This window comes from Prionailurus viverrinus, chromosome D3 (genome assembly GCF_022837055.1).
Source record: "Prionailurus viverrinus isolate Anna chromosome D3, UM_Priviv_1.0, whole genome shotgun sequence".
NCBI classification, from domain to species: Eukaryota; Metazoa; Chordata; class Mammalia; order Carnivora; family Felidae; genus Prionailurus; species Prionailurus viverrinus.
Window position 1 is genome coordinate 59589602 of NC_062572.1, and position 19385 is coordinate 59608986.

Below are 19385 nucleotides of genomic sequence, written 5' to 3' on the forward strand. Positions count from 1 at the left end.
AAAATAAGATAAAAACAGAAGTGGCAAACCATTAAAAGACTCGTAAATACAGAGAATGAACTGAGGGTTTCTGGAGGTGTGTTGGGTGGTGGGAAGGGCTAAATGTGTAATGGGCATTAAGGAGGACTCTTGTTGGGATGAGCACTAGGTATTATATGATTAATCACTGGGTTCAACTCCTGAAACCAATACCACACTGTATTTAACTAACTTGAATTTAAATAAATACATTTTAAATTAGTTTTAGTAGGTATATCTTTAAAATTGATTATTGTTTTCTAGAGGTTTGGCAGAGAAGGAAAAGAGAGGAGATGGTACTTTTTATTTAAAAAGTACATGATTATTAGATGAAATGAAAATATGGGGGCGCCTGGGTGGCGCAGTCGGTTAAGCGTCCGACTTCAGCCAGGTCACGATCTCGCGGTCCGGGAGTTCGAGCCCCGCGTCAGGCTCCGGGCTGATGGCTCAGAGCCTGGAGCCTGTTTCCGATTCTGTGTCTCCCTCTCTCTCTGTCCCTCCCCCGTTCATGCTCTGTCTCTCTCTGTCCCAAAAATAAATAAACGTTGAAAAAAAAAATTTAAAAAAAAAGAAAATATGAAGAAATATATAAACTAAATTATAAAAGCTATTCCCTAAGTCACTCTATTTCTGCTTCTTTCCACAGGTTTGGTATCTATTCATCTAGAAGTTTAAAAATACTTTTTGTGTATTTTTGTTTTTACAAAAATTAGGTCACATTATATACATTCTATTATTGCAAATTGCTTTTCTTTCTATTTCTTTCTTTCTTTTTTCCTTTTTCTTTCTTTCTTTCTTTCTTAATATTATGTCATGAAGTTTCTCCACAGTAGTATAAAGAACTACTTCATTCCTTTTAATAACTGAATATTGTTCCTTATAATAGATGTATCATGGGTTTTTTTTCACTCATTCTTCTATTGAATATTTGCCTTCAATTTTCTCCTATTACAAGTATTCTGCAGTGATCATCCTTGAACAAATATTCTCATACTGTTGTTTATGTAATTCTATAGAATAACTTCTTAAAAGCAAAATTGTTAGGAGGTAGGTGCATTTTTATTTTGTGTTGACAAATCACCCACCAGAAGGCTATACCAATTTACAATTCCTCCAGTAATGTATTAAAATGCTCTTGTCCCCTCACTGTCACTGACGCTGAGTATTATACTTTCCCACTTATGGGAAGAGTTTCTGGTTTTAGATTTAGGGTTTGGTTTTTAATGGAAAGTCTGATCTTGTTTGTAATCCTCAGAAAGAATTAAGTTGAGAGGAGGAATTTGTAAATTATAAGAAAAGGAGAAAACTGATAGGCCATAGTCACAGAAGGCATAGGTCACTGATATCAAGAGTACGAATAAAAGGTGTGATTTTCTTTGGAGACATTAATAGAGGAATAGTAGATAGGTAAAGCTGGAAATAAATACAAAGGAAAGGAGAGATTTTTTTTTCTAGTCATCTTTATTTTAGAGAAATTAGAAGCCATGTCCCCTGTTGAGATAGTGGATTACCAGGATTGGGTTTGGAATAAAGGTGTAGAAATGGAGTATGGAAAATGGGGTGAAGAAGCAGGAAGCAATCAGCTTTGGGAGGGATAAACATTGGCTAGTATTGGGGACTCAGCTGAGTTGAGAATTAATGAATTTAGGGGAGTCAGTAGTCTTGGTCGCATTAACTTTCATATAAGAACAAGCAAAGATATAGTCCTTGGATTTGCCTGCATTTGGAGCTTCTGGGTTAAGGTAAATTTATCTTACATTCACAGTGAGATAGTTTTATTCTCTTCTTTTTCCTGTCTCATGAATAGAAGTTATATGAGCTAAGATATACAGCCACTGGTGAATCCACATGGGAAAGTGATCTCTGAATTCTGGTTAAAAAAAAAATTTAAGAGTATAAATTTAATATGCTGCATTATGCTCATATAAAGCCATACTACTAATAGTTTTTGTTTCTTTATATCACTCCAAACATAAAGCTATTTAATTTCTTGGTTTTAGTAATACATTTGATATGGGCAGACATTATTAAAAATTCTGATCAACGTAAACCAGAAACCTAATGACTTTGATAGGTTTATATGATTATAATCCTGGTCAAATTATTTCTAGCTAGGGATTACCTCTGTTTCTGGAGAGTTTGTTTAGTCTTAATATTTAGATTCTACTTTTTGAGTAAAAGTCTTCCCTCTCTCTCTCTCTCTCTCTCTTTTCACTTTAGTACTCACATTCTTCATGGGCATGGGGAAGACAATACCAAAGTGTCATGAGTCTGTGGTTAATTTAAGTGTGAAGGAAGAGGCTGGTGGAATAGTAATGAATATACATCATTCTAACACTTCTTTCTAAAAAATAAAATGTTGTAAGGAAATGTGTTAATGGTGAGAACACAGTTTATTAGAGAGAAAAACATATGTACATGTGTTTATTTTCATTAAAATTCCTTTTTCTCCATATTTGCCTTGTTGACTTTAGAATGAAATGATGTGGGGACAGAGACCAGTTATTCCACATGCACCATTGTACTGCTCCTTACATACTCTGGGCACATAATAAATACTGTAACAATTGAAAATGAGAAACACAAATGCATGTTGAAGCAAATTGGTGATATTTTAATCCCTAATGTTCAATTTTAGTACTTGGAAACATTTTAGTTATGCAAGTCTTGTTTTAGCATACTTTTTATTTCTACAGATATTCTGGTTCTTAGTCATACTCTGTGGCTTTATTAGCAGTTTCATGAGTCTGAGTCTCATTTCCCCAACTCCAAATATAAGCTTTTTGAGGATAAAGACCATTTCTTTTCCAAAATTATTGTGGAAAGTTACAAAACAGACCTTCTATAAATTATTCAAATTATATTTCAATAAAAAATAAGAAGAAAAAGAAAGTCCTTACTGCCATGAATTGCATTTTAACTCATGCTGAATTTATATGCCTTTATGTGATCGCACACCCCCATGTATGCTGTCTACATACAGCCCATTCTTGTTTATTCTTTTTAGTTTATTGAAGTCAAAATATTCTGACTGGCTGCTGGGAGCATCCTCATCCATCAAAAAGTACCAGGAGTCTACTAACAGTGGTGAAAATAGAAGGGAGAAGAAGACAGTTGGGTTTCAATCACAAACAGAAGATAATGCCCTATGGACATGTCAAAAGAAAGATGCATATCGACCCCAAAGAGGTAAGCTTAGCATTTATAAGTAGCAAAAGAAGAAGCTGTTCCAGGGCTAGTGGTTGCTAGTGGGTGCTAGCCATGAACTCCAGACGATTTCTACAACCCTGAGCAAGAGTTAAGTATGTTACAAACTGACATGTGCCTTCAAGGCCACAAGTAGCACATTTGCTAGATCACTGAATCACATCATCCTTTCTCTTAGAATACTCTTCTGAGAAACTGTCCAGTTTGTCTCTCTCTGCAAGCAGCAAACTATAAGGATGATTCAATAGTAAGTATGGTCATAGACACAAAATAATGTTCAAAGTGAGTAAAGAGGACAGGAAATTGAATATAAATTTCTTCTGGGAGAGTAAACTCTAACAATTACAGTTAATCCTCAATTAACTAGAAATATAGGAAGGGTGGAGGAGAGGTCATGGACAATTCTACATTGTGGCTAAAACAAAACCTCATAAGTCTGAAGCATGTATTACCTAATAGTCTTTTAAGTGCCAGCAATTCTTCCTATTTTAGATGTCACAGATATTTTAAGATTTTATTTTTAAGTAATCTCTACACCCAATGTAGAGCCCTGACTTACAACCCCAAGATCAAGAGTCACATGCTCCACCAACTGAGCCAGGCAGGCACCCCAGATGTGACAGATATTTTTAAATAAATCAATTGTAAAGTAACAGTATGAAACGTTGAATGAAGCAGTCAAATTTAATTATGTTTCCCTATTGTTTCTGGAGCAGCTTTTTTCTTAATCTCTCCGAAAAAAAAATTTTTAAGTTTATTTATTTTGAGTGAGAGAGTGTGTGAGCAGGGGAGAGGCAGAGAGAGAATTCCAAGCAGGCTCTGCACTGCCAGCACAGAGCCCGACATGGTGCTCAAACTCATAACACATGATATCATGACCCAAGCTGAAATAGAGCCAGATGCTCAACCAACTGAGCCACCCAGGCGCCCCTCTCATGAAATTATTAAGGGAAGGACTTCATAGCAGAATGCAGCAAGTCTAAGCTTCATTGTAGAGGGAGATGTACAGGAAAGAAATGGCCACAAAGTCTTGGAGCCCCCTCTGCTCACACCTCTTTTCAAGATATCTCTTTTTCCTGCTCACAGCCATTAACCCTGACTTCTGTCTTATTTACCTCTTTTTTTTTACTGAGCTGGTACTTGCCCATCTCTGCTAGTAAGCAACCAACTTTTGATGATCTCTCTAGCCGCTCTTACATTTATGTATTTGAAAACTGGGCAGTGCTTTATTAGATCTTGTATAGCGTGCCCTTATCACCTGCCACCTTTGTCATGATTTTTTGTTTTAATTATGATTAATCCAGGAATAGTTTAATCTTCTCCCAAATGATTGAGAGATGATAATTAGTCCAAGCTTCAGAAGAAAAAGTATCCACATTTGAAACAAAAACAAGTATATTTTCTTTGACATAAGGCAGAAGTTCTGCAGACCTCCATTGTGTTAGGACAACTTAGACCAACTTTTGTCTTGTTAGACTTTGCTACCAGAAACAGAAATGAAATTGAAGAGACTTCATATCAGAGATAGAATCTTCTTTACTTTCTCTGCTAGTCCTTGAGAGATGGGAAACCCTTCACTCTTTTCTTAGCCCTTGTACTTTGGAGAATAGAGAACCAATCAAAACTGGTGTGGTGGTTACACGGCAAAGCTTAACATAGTTTTCTGTTAACTTGTCAACAAATTTGTGTTGTGTGTCAGCACTAAAATAAAATGGCAAAATGAGAAAAATATAGTGTAATAGCAAAGGGACAAATGACTTGTGTTATTGGTTAAGACCACAGCCACATTCTAGGGCTGCAGTGGAAAAGGCACTTTGAGAAAGGTACCATCAGGCCAGCCCTACCAGTGGTGGAGGTTAATCTCTCCTGGGCCCAGCTACAGAAGCTGTAAGCCTGGAAAGGGCTTGTGTCCAAAAAAAATCAATTTCTAATTTGAAACAAAATCATTTTTGACTAACAGGGGTTCAGAACCCATTACTTTTTGCTGTATAGTCTGCTGACATTTCAGCACTTTCTGTGGTGCACAATGAATCCTAATAGTCATTTTATAATGTTGCTATACCAATCAATTTAACCAAGAGAAAGCTGTTACAATTCTGCAAAGTTTTCAGGAACAGTGTTCACTCATGGTTTTAGTTTTTTCATTAGCTTTTTTCCTTTTTTTTTTTTTAAATGGGGAAAGGTTGTGTTGCAGTGAAAAAAAAAATAGAACCTTTTTCATCTTTTTAAGAGAGTTTGTTTTAAAGTATTCACAGGAATTAACCTTTTTTTTTCCTTCTTATAAGAAGGACTGTCGTGTGTTTTTTGCTTCTTTTATTCTTATATGAGGCCATTGGCAAAATTACGGTACACCTGATCATTGAGGAGCTGACGTTGCCTCTTTGGGTCCTTCTGCTTATCGCGGAGCTCGTGCATAGATCACAGAGTAGGGCAGTTGGTATTTACGGTGGCTCCCAGCCAGATGGGAGACAGGCCTTTCACGATGTGTTGCCAGGGGTTTGGACACCCTGTTTATCATAAGGCCAGTGACCTAGCACTAATTGCTTAAGTTATACCGCTTGGTTTAATGTCTCTTTAATTGCTTTCCCCTCCTTAACGTGTCTAAATTTTTTAACAAACTTTTCTTCTTTGTTTCCTTTGTTGTCTTTAATCATTAATTACTACATAGGATGTTTATTTCAGGACCATTAATCTTTATTATCAGTCACTTATCCCTTTACATTTTCTATCCTCCTCACCATTCCATCAACTTTTTTGATACTAAATACACCCCCCCACACACACACACACATACACACACATACACACACATACATATACATGTATATGTATATGTATATGTATATAAGTATAGACCTCACTGTTGTCTCTCTCAAGAAACAGCCTGGGGATCACAACAATGTATACAGTATTGTCAGAATTACTTAAAATATAAATTGTTTTTCACTTGTCAATGCTTGGAATATTCTATTTTAGTTTTATTGAGCTATATGAAACAAGGAGACATTACTTAGGAAAATCTGAACTTGAGTCAAGAACTTTTCAGCCAAAGGCACAAATCTGGAAACACACACTGTTCTTTCCTCTTTTTTTCCTCCCTACTCAGCAGTGTTTTTTTCCCTCTCCCAACTTGCCTCGAACCTCCCTTTTCTTACCAATCACTGATTCCCTTTCATAAGAGCCCTCCCAGCTGAGGGCATTTTCATTCTGTTATGTTGGCAGGCTATCAGAGGCCATGAGGCCACTGAGCAGACATGTTCCAGAATCAAAATGTTAGGCCTCAGGGCTTGGCATCACCTATTTCTAAGTGAGGCTGTAAAGCCATCCCAAAGCCCCCTACTGCATTTAGAGCTACCTCCTGTTTGTTCCTTTTTCATGGACCTCTGAATCTTCTTAAAACTTCAAGAAAGGCTGAACCTAAAGTAATTTGGATTTAACTGATGATATTGACTGTGCCCTTCATTTTGTCTTTGGGCTTTTTTAGGCTCTATAATATACAGTAGCTATCACTCGTTGACAGCCCCTGAGGGGCTCCCAAACATATTTTTCTTTTACTGAAAGAGAATTGTTATAGACTCATCTGAAGTGAGGAATAATCTCTGGAGCTCCTAGGTGTTCCTCTAAGTAAGCTTGTGCTTGCAATGATGTGAATGTTCTTTGTAGTCCATGATAGATTAATATAGGTGACATGATTAAAGAAATAAACAAGTTGGAGTATCCAAAGTATAGAAGCCATTTCCATTTTGCCTCTAATGAACACTTATTTATATTTCTTTTATTATTAACATCATCATCATTATTGTATGTTTAATCATTAGAAATGTATATCACAAGATACTGCTTCTGATTCCCAGAAGTCTGAGCTAAAAGATTTGTTAAAAGTTGAAGCCTTTATCAATAGAACACAGAAGACAACCATAATATAGGGGTATGAATAAACCCAGATATGTAGATTAAATTGTCCTGCTCAGTCCCTTTAAAAAAGGAATTCAACTGGGGCGTCTGGGGTGCTCAGTCGGTTAAGCGTCTGACTTCGGCTCAAGTCACGATCTCTCAGTTTGTGAGTTCAAGCTCTGCATGGGGCTCTGTGATAACAGCTCAGAGCCTGGAGCCTGCTTCAGATTCTGTGTCTCCTCCTCTCTCTGCCCCTCCCATGTTCATGCTCTCTCTGTTTCTCGGTAATAAATAAACGTTTAAAAAAAAAAAAAGGAATTCAACTGAAAGAGACCAGGATTAAGAGTTGAAGTTGCTGTATATGGAATATTGTCACTTAAAGCAGAGACTCTACATTTCCCATTGCCCACAGCAGAAAGAAGTATCTCAAAATACTATATAATTTACTTGTTTTTGAATATTGTACATCTTCTCCCACTAGACTATGAACACTCCATATTTTACAGTTGTGTCCGCATGAGAACATTGCTTAACATGTAGTAGGTGCTCACTATATATTTGTTGTATGAATTAATATAACATTAAGTAGGTAGGTAGGTAGATCTTTCTGTTTCTTTGCCCTGTTTCCCGGCCATTAAGATCTAATAAGTTAGCTTTTTCATCCTCGGTACCTACAGTGATTTAGTGATTTAAGAAATATATATTCTTCTCCCTTCAAAATCCTTATCATTGGCAATGTCAAAGAGATATCAATGGAGTGTGGTCTTAAAAACCTCACTGCTTTGGGGCGCCTGGATGGCTCAGTTGGTTAAGCATCAACTCCTGATTTCAGTTCAGGTCATGATCTCACGGTCCATGAGTTCAAGCCCTGCATTGGGCTCTTCTCTGGCGGCATGGAGCCTGCTTGGGATTCTCTATCTCCCTGTATCTCTGCCCCTCCCCATGTGTTGTCTTTCTCTCTCTCTCTCAAAAATATATATTAAAAAAAAAAACAGCACTGCCTTAAGAATCAAGAAAACTGTAGGGTTTTTAATGTTTTCTTTTATTCTATTTCAGATTTATTTTTTTTAATTTTTTTTTAATGTTTATTTTTGAGACAGAGAGAGACAGAGCATGAATGGGGGAGGGGCAGAGAGAGAGGGAGACACAGAATCAGAAGCAGGCTCCAGGCTCTGAGCCATCAGCCCAGAGCCTGACGCGGGGCTCGAACTCATGAACCTGAGCTGAAGTCGGACTCTCAACCGACTGAGCCACCCAGGCACACCTCTATTTCAGATTTAATTTATATACTGTAAAATTGCATAGGTCTCAAATGTACAGTCTGATAAACTTTGACAACTGTATATATCCATACAATTAGGATATAGTAGTTTTCCATTCTTCGTGAGAGCTCCATCATGGTCTTTTCCAGTCATTCCCCCCTGAAAATCTCTCTCTTGGTCTTCACATGACTGCCTTCTGTATCCTCACATGGCCTTTCACTAGCAGCATGCATTCCTAGTGTATTTCTCTCTTCTTTTAAGGACAAAGGGTCATATTGAATTAAAGGCGACCCATATGACCTCATTTAGCCTTAATTACATCTTTAAAGCTTCTATCTCCAAATACAGTCACATTCTGAGGTATACTAAGGGTTAGGACTTCAACACATGAATTTGGATGAAGTGGGGGAACACAATTCAGTCCATAACAACTACTTTCTTTCCAGTCTTTATGCTTTTTCTTTTTTTTTCTTAACTCATTATTCTTCCTAAGACTTCTTTTACAGTGTAAAATAAAATGGTTAATGTGAACTTCCATAGGGAAGTCCTGATCTTACAGGGAAAGCAGTCTTCCACCATTTAGTATGATTTTATTAGCTATAGCGGGTTTTTTTTGTAAATGTTCTTTATCAGGTTAAGAAATTTCCCTCCTCATTTGCTGGGAATTGTTATCATAATGAGTGTTGAATTTCATCAAGTCTTTTTCGTGTACCTATTGAGATGAATTTTCTTCTTTATTCTGTGAATTTGATTATTTACACTGATTGGAAGATATTGGTATATAATACCCTTTTTTGGTAATGATCTTGTCAGGGTTTGGTATCAGAATTATGCTAGTGAGTTATGCTTAATGAGTCAGGAAGATGTCAGAAAAATGGCAGAGAGGCTCCCCCAACCCCCAGAACTACTGAAAACCCTAGCAAAACTGCCAAAATCAGCATTATCAGAACTCTGGAAGATAGTGAAAGATTACCAAAAAGCAAGCAAACGCTTAGCCAGGAAAAAGGCCACTGAAACATGGTAGGAGAACTTTGTGAAGTTTCAATTTAGCGTTGTCCCACCCCCATCCCCAGCATGGCAGCACACTTGAAGACAACATCCTGAGTTCCAGGAATGAGCACCTGGTCCCAGAGGAAGCAGAGCAGATCTGGTTCTCAAGGAATTGTGTTTGTCTGTTTGCACCTGTCTATTTCCTAAAGGGTTCATCCAAGGGACTGTCTTTGTTTTTCCTAAGTCTGAACTTTCTCAGAACAGAAGAAACTACATGTAGGACATTCCTTGCAAACATTAAAAGCAAAGTGAACACACCATTGCTTCCTGGAGTAAAAAAGTAAGAGGTGAGACAAACAATAAACACACCAAAAGCCAACAAATTAGACAACCATAGATGAAATGGACAAATTCCTAAAAACACACAAATTACCGAAACTGACTCAAGAAAAATAGGAAATCTGAGTAGACCCATAACAAGTAAAGTGATTAAATCAGCAATCAAAAACCTCCCAAAAAGGACAAGCCCAGGATCAGATGACTTCACTGCTGAGTTCTATCAAATATTTAAAGAATTAGCACAAATCATTTTGTAACTCTTCTAAAAAAATAAATGAATAAAAGAGAAGGAACACTACTTCACTCATTTCAAGAGGCCAGCATTATTCTGATGCCAAAGCCAGAGAAAGACATCACAAGAAAACTATATGCCAATATCGCTCATGAAAACAGATAAAAATATCCTCAATCAAAGAGTAGCAAAACTGAATGCAGCAGCATATTAAAAGAATTACATACCCTAACCAAATGGGATTCAGCCCAGGAATGCAAAGGTAGTTGAACATACAAAAACCAATCAGTGCAATATATCATATGAATAGAGTGAAGGGGAGGGGTGTCTGGCTGGCTCAGTTGGTAGAGCATGTGACTCTTAATCTGAGTGTCATGAGTTCAAGCCCCACCTTGGGCATGGAGGCTAATTCAAACAAAATTGAATGAAGGAATAAAAAAACATCAAACCAACATGGAAAAATCATTTGACAAAATCCAACACTCTTTCATAATAAAAACAATTAACAAAGTAAGGATAGAAGGGAACTTCCTCAACATGATAAAAGGCATATATGAAAAACCTAATATCATACTAATATCATACTCAATTGTAATAGACTGAAAGTTTACCCCCAAGATCAGAAATAAGACAAGTATCCCTGTTTTTGCCACTTCCGTTCAACCTTGTACTGGAAGTTCTAGCCAGAGCAGTTAGACCAGAAAAAGAAATAGGAATGCCTGGGTGGCTCAGTCAGTTAAGCGTCTGGCTCTTGTCTTCAGCTCAGGTCATTATCTCATAATCTGTGAGTTCAAGCCCCACATCAGTCTCTCTGCTGTCAGCGCAGAGCCTGGAATGGATCAGATCCTCTGTTGCCCTCTCTTTCTGTCCCTCCTCTGCACTGTCTCTCATGCTCTCTCTTAAAAATAAATAAACATTTTTTAAAAAAGAAAAGAAATAAAACATATCCAAATTGGAAAGGAAAAAGTTAAACTTTTAGCAAATGAGATTATTTTACATATAGAAAATCCTAGAGGATGCACAAAAAACTCTTAGAGCTAATAAATGAATTCACCAAAGTGGCAGTCTAAAATTCAATGCTCAAAAATCACTTACATTTCTACACACTAGTAATGAACTACTGAAATTAAAAAAAAAACAATTCCATTTATATTAACATCAAAACAATAAAATACCTAGCAACAAATTTAACCAAGAGTATAAGACTTGTACACTGAACAGTACAAAACATTGCTGAAACAAATTAAAGAAGACCTAAATGGAAAGACATTTTGTGTTCATGGATTTGAGTATTTAATACTGTTGAGATGTCAATATTCCCCAAAGTGATCCACAGATTGAATGCAATCCCTGTCAAACTCCCAATATCATATTTTGCAGAAATGGAAAAATCAATTCCAAAATTCATACAGAATTTCAAGAGTCCCCAGATAGTCAACACAATCTTGAAAAAGAGGAGCAAAGTTGAAGTACTCATACTTCCTAATTTTGAAATTTACTACAAAGCTATAGTAATCAAAACTATATTGAAATTATACCTATACCTGGCATGAGGATATATGTGTGTGTGTGTGTGTGTGTGTGTGTGTGTGTGTGTGTACACACACACACACACACACACACACAGATCAATGGAATAGACTTGAGAATCCAGAAGTAACCCATACATTTCTGGCCAATTGATTTTCAACAGGGGTTGCCAAGACAATTCAACAAATGAATAGTCTTTTCAACAAATAGTGCTGGGACAACTAATTGGATATTCACATGCAAAAAAGTGAAGCTGGACTCTTCATTTATATACCTCAGGCCATACACAAAAATTAACTCAAAATTAATCAAAGAGCTAAAAATAAGAATGAAAACTATAAAACTCTTAGGTGAAAACATCGGTGCAGGTCTTCATTTTTCATAGATTAGACGGTGGTTTCTTAGATATGACACCAAAAGCACAAGCAACCAAAGAAAAAATACATTGGACTTTATGAAAATTATTTTAAAAATTGTGTCAAAGAACACTTTCTATAGAATGTAAAGACACCCCCACAAAATGGGATAAAAATTTGCAAGTCCTATATCCTATGTGTCTGGTATCCAGGGTATGTAAAGAACTTTTATAATGCAATAACAAACAACTAAATTAAAAACTGGGCAAAGGGTTTGAATAAATATTTCTCTAAAGAAGATATTCAAATAGCTAGTAGGCACATGAAAAGATGTGCAACATCACTAATTATTAGGAAATCCAAATCAAAACCACAATGAGACACTGCTTCACACCCACTAAGATTATTATAATTTAAAAAATGGAAAATAACAAGGTGGAGAGGATGTGGAAAAATCAGAACCCTCATTTAAAATAATAGAACCACTATGGAGAATGGTTTGGTAATTCCTGAATAAGTTAAACATAGAATTATCATATGACCCGTCAGTTGTACTCAGAAAAATAATCGACAACAGGTGTTTATATTTTTTAATTGTCTTTTATTTATTTTTAATGTTTTAAATGTCCATTCATTTTTGAGAGAGAGGGAGACAGAGTGAGAGTGGGGAAGGGGCAGAGAGAGAGGGAGACACAGAATCTGAAGCAGGCTCCAGGTTCAGACTGTCATTGCACAGCCCAATGGAGGGCTCCAACTCATGAACCATGAGATCATGACCTGAGCTGAAGCCGGACGCTTAACCGACTAACCCACCCAGGTGCCTGACAACAGGTGTTTGAACAAAATTTTGTACACAAATGTTCATAGCAGCTTTATTTGCAGTAACCAAAAGGCAGGGATACCCAAATGCCCATCAACAGATGAATGGATAAACAAAAAGCAGCATATCTGTACAATGGAATATAATTTAACCATAAGAAGGAATGAAGTTCTGATATGTGCTTAACATGAATGAACTTGAAAACATTATGCTAAGTGAAAGAAGCCAGACGCAAAAGGCTATATGTTGTATGATTCTATTTATATGAACTATCCAGAAGGGACAAAGCAGGTTAGTGGTCACCAGGGCCTTAGGAGATGGGAAAATGGAAAATGACTGCTTAATTGTTAAAGGTTTTTTGTTTGAAGTGATGAAAAAGTCCTGGAACTAGATAGTGTGATGGTTACCCAACATTGTGACTATACCTAATGCCTAATACTGTACACCCTAAAATGGTTAAAATGATAAATGTGTTATTTTTCCACAATTTTTTAAAAAGTAAATGAGAAAATATTGTTTTCTCTCCTCTGTTTTCTGAAAGAAATGTATTTATAGCAAATATATATGTTCATAGCAGCTGTATTTAGTTGGGTAGTCTAAACTGTGGTAACCAATAGAAAAAATATCAATGGCTTAAGGAACAAGAAGTTTCTTCCAAGATCACCTTGAGTTTTATAGTAACACTGGTTAGCGGACTTTGTTCATGGCCACCTCTGCCCTGCTGCTTGTCTTCATAAATAAAGTTCTATTAGAATACGATTTCCATTTTTACATATTGTCTGTGGATGCTTTCGTACTACAGCAACAGAACTGAATATTTGCAACAGGAGCTCAATGGCCCACAAAGCCTGGTATATTTACTCTGCGGCCCCTTCCAGGAAACTGTTGGCCTTGCCATACCAGGTCAGCAAGGAAGAGGAAGGGTATGAAGAGTACATGTGGAAGGTTTTTATAGGACAGGCCTAAAATGGCACAGAACACATCCACTGGTTTTCCACTCAACCACACATAATTATAAGGGGAAAGGAAATATAATCTACCGGGGTGCCTGGGTGGCTTAGTAGGTTAAGCGTCGGACTTCAGCTCAGGTCATGATCTCACGGTTCATGAGTTTGAGCTCCGTGTCGGGCTCTGTGCTGACAGCTCAGGGCCTGGAGCCTGCTTCTGATTCTGTGTCTCCCTCCCCTCAGCTCCTCCCCTGCTCACACTCTGTCTCTCTCTCAAAATAAATAAAGATTAAAAAAAATTTTTTTTAAAGGAAATATAATCTACCTGGTGCCCAGGAAGAAGGGAATTTTGGTGAGTAACTAGCAGCCTCTGCCACAGCAAGCATTCTCCATAATAGTCCCAAACCAGAAATACTCTAAATGTCCATCAATAGAGTGAATAAAAAGTCATAATGCATAGAGTGGAATACTATATAGCAAAGAAAACAAACTGCAGCTACATAAATCATTAACATGGGTAAATCTCATGGACTTAATATTGAGCAAAAGAAGTCTTCAAAAGAGTAGATATTAGTATATTTCTATTTTTATCAAGTTCAAAAGCAGCAAAATTAAGTCACGTTTTTGAAATGCAACCGTAGTGGTAAAACTGTAAAGAATAGAAAGGGAATAATTATGACAATAGTAGCTGGCTCCTGGAAGTGAGAAGAGGTTATAATCAGGGATGGACGTTAGTGATGCTTCCAGGTGGCAGTGCTGCCACTTTATTTCTTAATCTGCAAAGGGTTTGTTTTGGTATTTTCTTTATCATTTATTCTGTCTTTCTTTTTAAGTTTATCTTGAAAGAGAGAACATGCACCCATGCAAGTGGGGGAGGGACAGAGAGAGAGGGAAAGAGAGAGAATCCCAAGCAGGCTCCATGCTGTCAGTGTAGAGCCCAGCGTGGGGCTTGATCTCACAAACCATGAGATTATGACCTGACCTGAAACCAAGAGTTGGGTGCTTAGCCAACTGAGCCATGCAAGTGCCCCTATCATTTATTCTTTAAATGAAACTGAATATATACCATAACTCAGGGACTTTTAAAATGCAAAATAAAACAAAGGGCCCAGAAACAGCATTTTCCTCAAAGTTGAACTCTAAGAAGTTATTTTACCATGAGATATTGACTGATGGATGGACATAGACCCCCCTAGATGTAAATAAGATATGCTCCATTATGTTCAGTTCTGTGTGTGCAAAAATATATGTATGTGTTTATTTACATATTCAAACATATTTATGAAACTTATCAGCCTAATGGATAATATTCTTAACAGCACTTTTATTTTTTAAATGTGTATTGTCTTTGTGTGTGTGTATAAATTTAGAGATGTGTAGTTCTATGAATATGCATAACTATATGTAATTGTTGATATGCTTAATATTAAATAAAATTGTATAGAAGAAATGAACATAATTAAAAGCTGATATTTAGCTTCCCAGAAACTTAGTAAGGAATAGAATTTAGAGTATCAAGAAAAAGGAATAAGTTTGTCCTATGTCTTAGAGCAATCGTTCTTAACTTTTAGCAGTCTCATATCCTTTTAGAATTTGATGAAGACTATGGCTCTTTTCCTTAGAAAAATGAATGAGCACATATACACACATTATTGTGCCTGCAGCTATGATGGAGTCTCACATTCATGAAGTACAGTAAAACCTTGGCTTACAAACATAATTCATTCCAGGAACATGCTTTGTAATCCAAAGCATTCGTATATCAAAGTGAATTTCCCCATAAGAAATAATGGAAACTCCGATGATTCGCTCCACAACCCAAAAATATTCATATAAAAATGATTACAATATTGTAATATAATATAAAATAATAAATAAAATACAAAATATAAAGAAAAATAAATTAACCTGCACTTACCTTTGAAAACCTTCGTGGCTGGTGTGAAGGAGACAAGAGAGAGGAGGGTTGTTATGTAGAATGACTTTCATTATCACTAATGGATGTTGACTATAGTACAGTATTAATAAACTCTTGTCAGATACTATGTTTAATGTTACTGGCAATAAGGCAGCAGAGGAAAAGGTCTATATCTGCAGGCAGCCTGACCTAGAATGAGGCAAAACATTCCTAAGCTTACTCTTGTATGGAAAAGCAAAGGACTGTCCATAGGTGCTTTGAAGTGACAAAAAAATACACTAGTGCCAGTTGTGGGCACCTTCCCACATTCTGAAAAATCACTGATTTTTGCCAAACACCACTGCTTGAGACTGAGTATCTGAGCATAGCAGATGATCACCCACAATCCTGAAGCGAGAGAGAGAAAAGAACCATTGGTTCAGTTGTGATCATGTGACATTGGGCATCACATACTACTTGTATTGCAAGACATCGCTCATTTATCAAGTGAAAATGTATTAGAAATGTTTGCTCATCTTGCAGAACAAGTTACTCACAATCCAAAGTGTATCCATGGATGCCATGCAAGTCCCTGGGCCCTCTGTTACAATTCCTTCTTTAAATTGTCCCCATCAAATGTCACCTGTCTCCACTAAATTTTTGATAGAAATATCAAAACAGAATAAATAATGTTCAGGTCTTCTATAGTAGTGATTACAGAGATAATGATGTTCTTTCACTGCTGGGCATTTCTTCTTCCCTCTCACCTCACCCACAAATCCCTTTCTGTTGGTCGTATCCCTGTTTGCCCATTAATCTCCCCTCACCTCACCCAGGACTCTGTCCAGACAGTTGTAGGAGTTGTGAGCTGCTTTACCTCCCTCCCTTCTCTCTGTCCCACCTATTCCAGGTTCTGCCACGAAAATAATCTCTCCAAAGACCAGGTTGTTTTTTTTTTTTTTTAATTGTGTTTGTTGCTGCTGTGTTTTACTTTTGAGCCACCTAGCACAATGTTTAAGATCAGTTTGCCATACAAAATCAAAACCCAGCCTTGTTCTTACTAGCTGTGTGATACTGGACCTGGGGCTTGACCTTCCTTATCTAGAAAATGAGGGCAATAATATAATTTAAGGACTGTTGTAAGGAATAGTGAGATAATGCATGTAAAGTGATTTAAAGTGATTAGTAAGGTACAAGGACGTAGTGATGCTCAATAAATACTTCCTGAATACATTAAATATTTAGCCTTGAGGTTTCTAATTTAATGCTTTTGCTGATTCCATGCTCCTTATTCCTTCCTATCACAATACCACCGCCTGCATTAAATCTTTTTAAATCCTATAGCGATATGTGATCTCTTCCACTTCTTAATTCCTCAGACTTTTCTGTTTATTATGGTGGAAGAGCTTAATGGTGAAAAACTCTGGGATCAGATTATCTGGACATGAATATTGGTTCCTTCACTTAGTAGCTTTGTGGCCTTGGGCAGGTCACGTAAGTCCCCTATGGCTTATTTTGCCTATCTGTAAATGAGATATAAAACTGAGTATCTATTGCAAAGGGTTTTTATGAGGATCAATATAACTAATTTGTAGAAACGGCAAAACTAGAGAGAGAGAGAGCTAGAGTGCGGATACAAACAGAACAGACAGGGAGAAGGGACTGGCCACAAATGCACGTAAGGGAACTTTTAGGGGTGACGAAATACTCAGTTTTATACAATATGTGTTAGAAGTTCATTTTTTTAATGTTTATTTATTTTTTTGAGAGAAAGAGAGCACAAACAGGGGAGGAGCAGAGAGGGGGGACAGAGGATCTGAAGCAGTCTCTGTGCTGTCAGCAAAGAGCCTGATGTGGGTCTTGAACTCACAAACTGTGATTTCAGAACCTGAGCTGAAATCAAGAGTCGCCTGTCAACCAACTGAGCCACCCAGGCCCCCTGTGAGAAAATATTCTAACCCTGGGTTGTAAAAAGAAACAAGTGAATCTCATGACAAATATTTTTAAAACTGGGTTGTGGCCTTGCTTTCATAAGCTATAGAAATCTACTCTTTCTCAAACTGTATGCTTAAGATGGTTAAGTTTTATGGCATTCAAATTATAATGAAGCTTGTTTTAAGTGTATTTGTTTATTTATGCGTGCATGCTGGAGCATGAGCAGGGGAGGGACAGAGAGGGAGGGAGAGAGAGAGAGAATCACAAGCAGGTTCTGTGCTGTGGGTGCAGAGTCCAATGCGGAGCTCAAACCCACGAACCGTGAGATCATGACCGGTGCTGAAACCAAGAATCGGATGCTCAACTGAGCCACCGAGCCACACCATAAGGCTGTTTTTAAAAAAGATAAATGATATATGGCAAAGGCCTAGAGAAGTACCAGGCACACACTAAGCATATTGTTGTGTCTGTTAGCTGTTATTACCTTATACTGCTTTGGGTTATTTATGATTACCAGATTGTTTAGAGTATCTCGTGTTCCTGCTCTCACACCTTCCTTCCCCTGCCCTAAACTAAGTCTGAGCTTAATCCTGGCAATAGCCCTTGCCCATGATTAGGTACTTGCTAAATATTTACTGACTGAATGCACCATAGGTAATGGTGGAGTTTATGTCTAGTATGAAAATGTATTGGTTTGGGTTGAGGGTCCCACAAACTTGTGTATACAAAGAGGACTGAATTGTGCATTTAGGTGGCTCATCCTTCACCTCAGTACATAATAAAGAACAGTTAGTATTGAGTATAGCTTTTGAATACCAAGGATCACGGTGATTGTTTTGATGCTAATCTCTGTAGATAGAAGACTCTTTCTCTAGACCTGATTTTCTCTGGTCACACCTGAACGGTGCCATTCCCAGAATTATCATACTGTATTCTTGGCATTTGAGGGTCTGGTATTCCCTACACATCAAAGCTATCTTGGTCTTACTTGAATAGTTACGCTTCCCTCAAAGAAAAAGTACATCTTCCCATATAAGTTCTTTAAGCAGCCTACACAATTGTTACCCAGGAACCAGAAGAAAAACTGTGAATGAGATTCTAACAGTCTTCGAAGGAAAAGGAGAAGGAGAAAATTATTATTAGAAATAATAATAATTAGAAAACAAACAGAAACGAAAAACTTTTCTGTCCATGCCATCTCATTGAGCACTCCAGAGGAGAAAACTAATTATCAACTCAACATTGTTTATTAGAAAGGAACAGAGACCAGATCAGCCCTAGGATGGTTAGGTAAGCATCTCTTCCAAGCAGGCATTTGTTTTAGCCCAGTGTCTAGTTCTTTGAAAGAAATATTTAAGATTTATGCCTACCTTGAATGTTTTGGGTTTAACTTAGGGGCCTAGGTGGTACAAAGTCCTGGGCTCAAAGAGAAGAAAGATCTCTTCTTAGGATAGGGAAAGGGAACAAAATAAAGCAATCTACCTTCTTGGGCATTTTCACAGTAAACTCAAATCAGCAGGAAGATGACAGGCCATCAGGTTTAAAAACAAAACCACTAGCCAGTCTGTTACTGCACAGATGTACTTTTTTTAAACAAGATACTGTGGATCTCTGATGTTTACAAAATCAAAACAACCCACTGAGTTTTTCCATCTGCCATTGTTTCATTTCAGAGAAAAGAAATAGCTTACTTTTCAAGCTTGGGGATTTTTGTAATGTTTAATATATCACTCAAAATGGATTTTTCCATTTCCTTTTAGTGAAAGCCCAAATTAATTCCTTTATTGTTCGTACAGGGACATTGGCAGGAATTAGAAAAGATGCGTCCACATCTCCTATGACAACAGGAAGCCAAAAGGAGCTTGTAATCACAACCACATCATCACTGCAGCATGACACTTCCCGGTAAGTGGTTTATTTTCTTTTAATGTTTGTTTGTTTGTTTATTTATTTATTTA

The 19385-nt window shown here is 37.1% G+C and overlaps 1 protein-coding gene across 10 annotated transcripts in view; it reads left to right on the forward strand.

Moving 5' to 3' along the window:
- KIAA1328 (KIAA1328 ortholog) overlaps positions 1 to 19385 on the forward strand; it is a 362834-nt gene that overhangs the window by 279532 nt on the left and 63917 nt on the right. For all 10 annotated transcript variants that reach the window (XM_047827396.1, XM_047827398.1, XM_047827400.1 and 7 more), the window contains 2 exons: positions 3026 to 3207; positions 19224 to 19332. In XM_047827396.1, coding sequence (XP_047683352.1) covers positions 3026 to 3207; positions 19224 to 19332 — 291 coding nt within the window. The remainder of the gene's footprint in view (positions 1 to 3025; positions 3208 to 19223; positions 19333 to 19385) is intronic.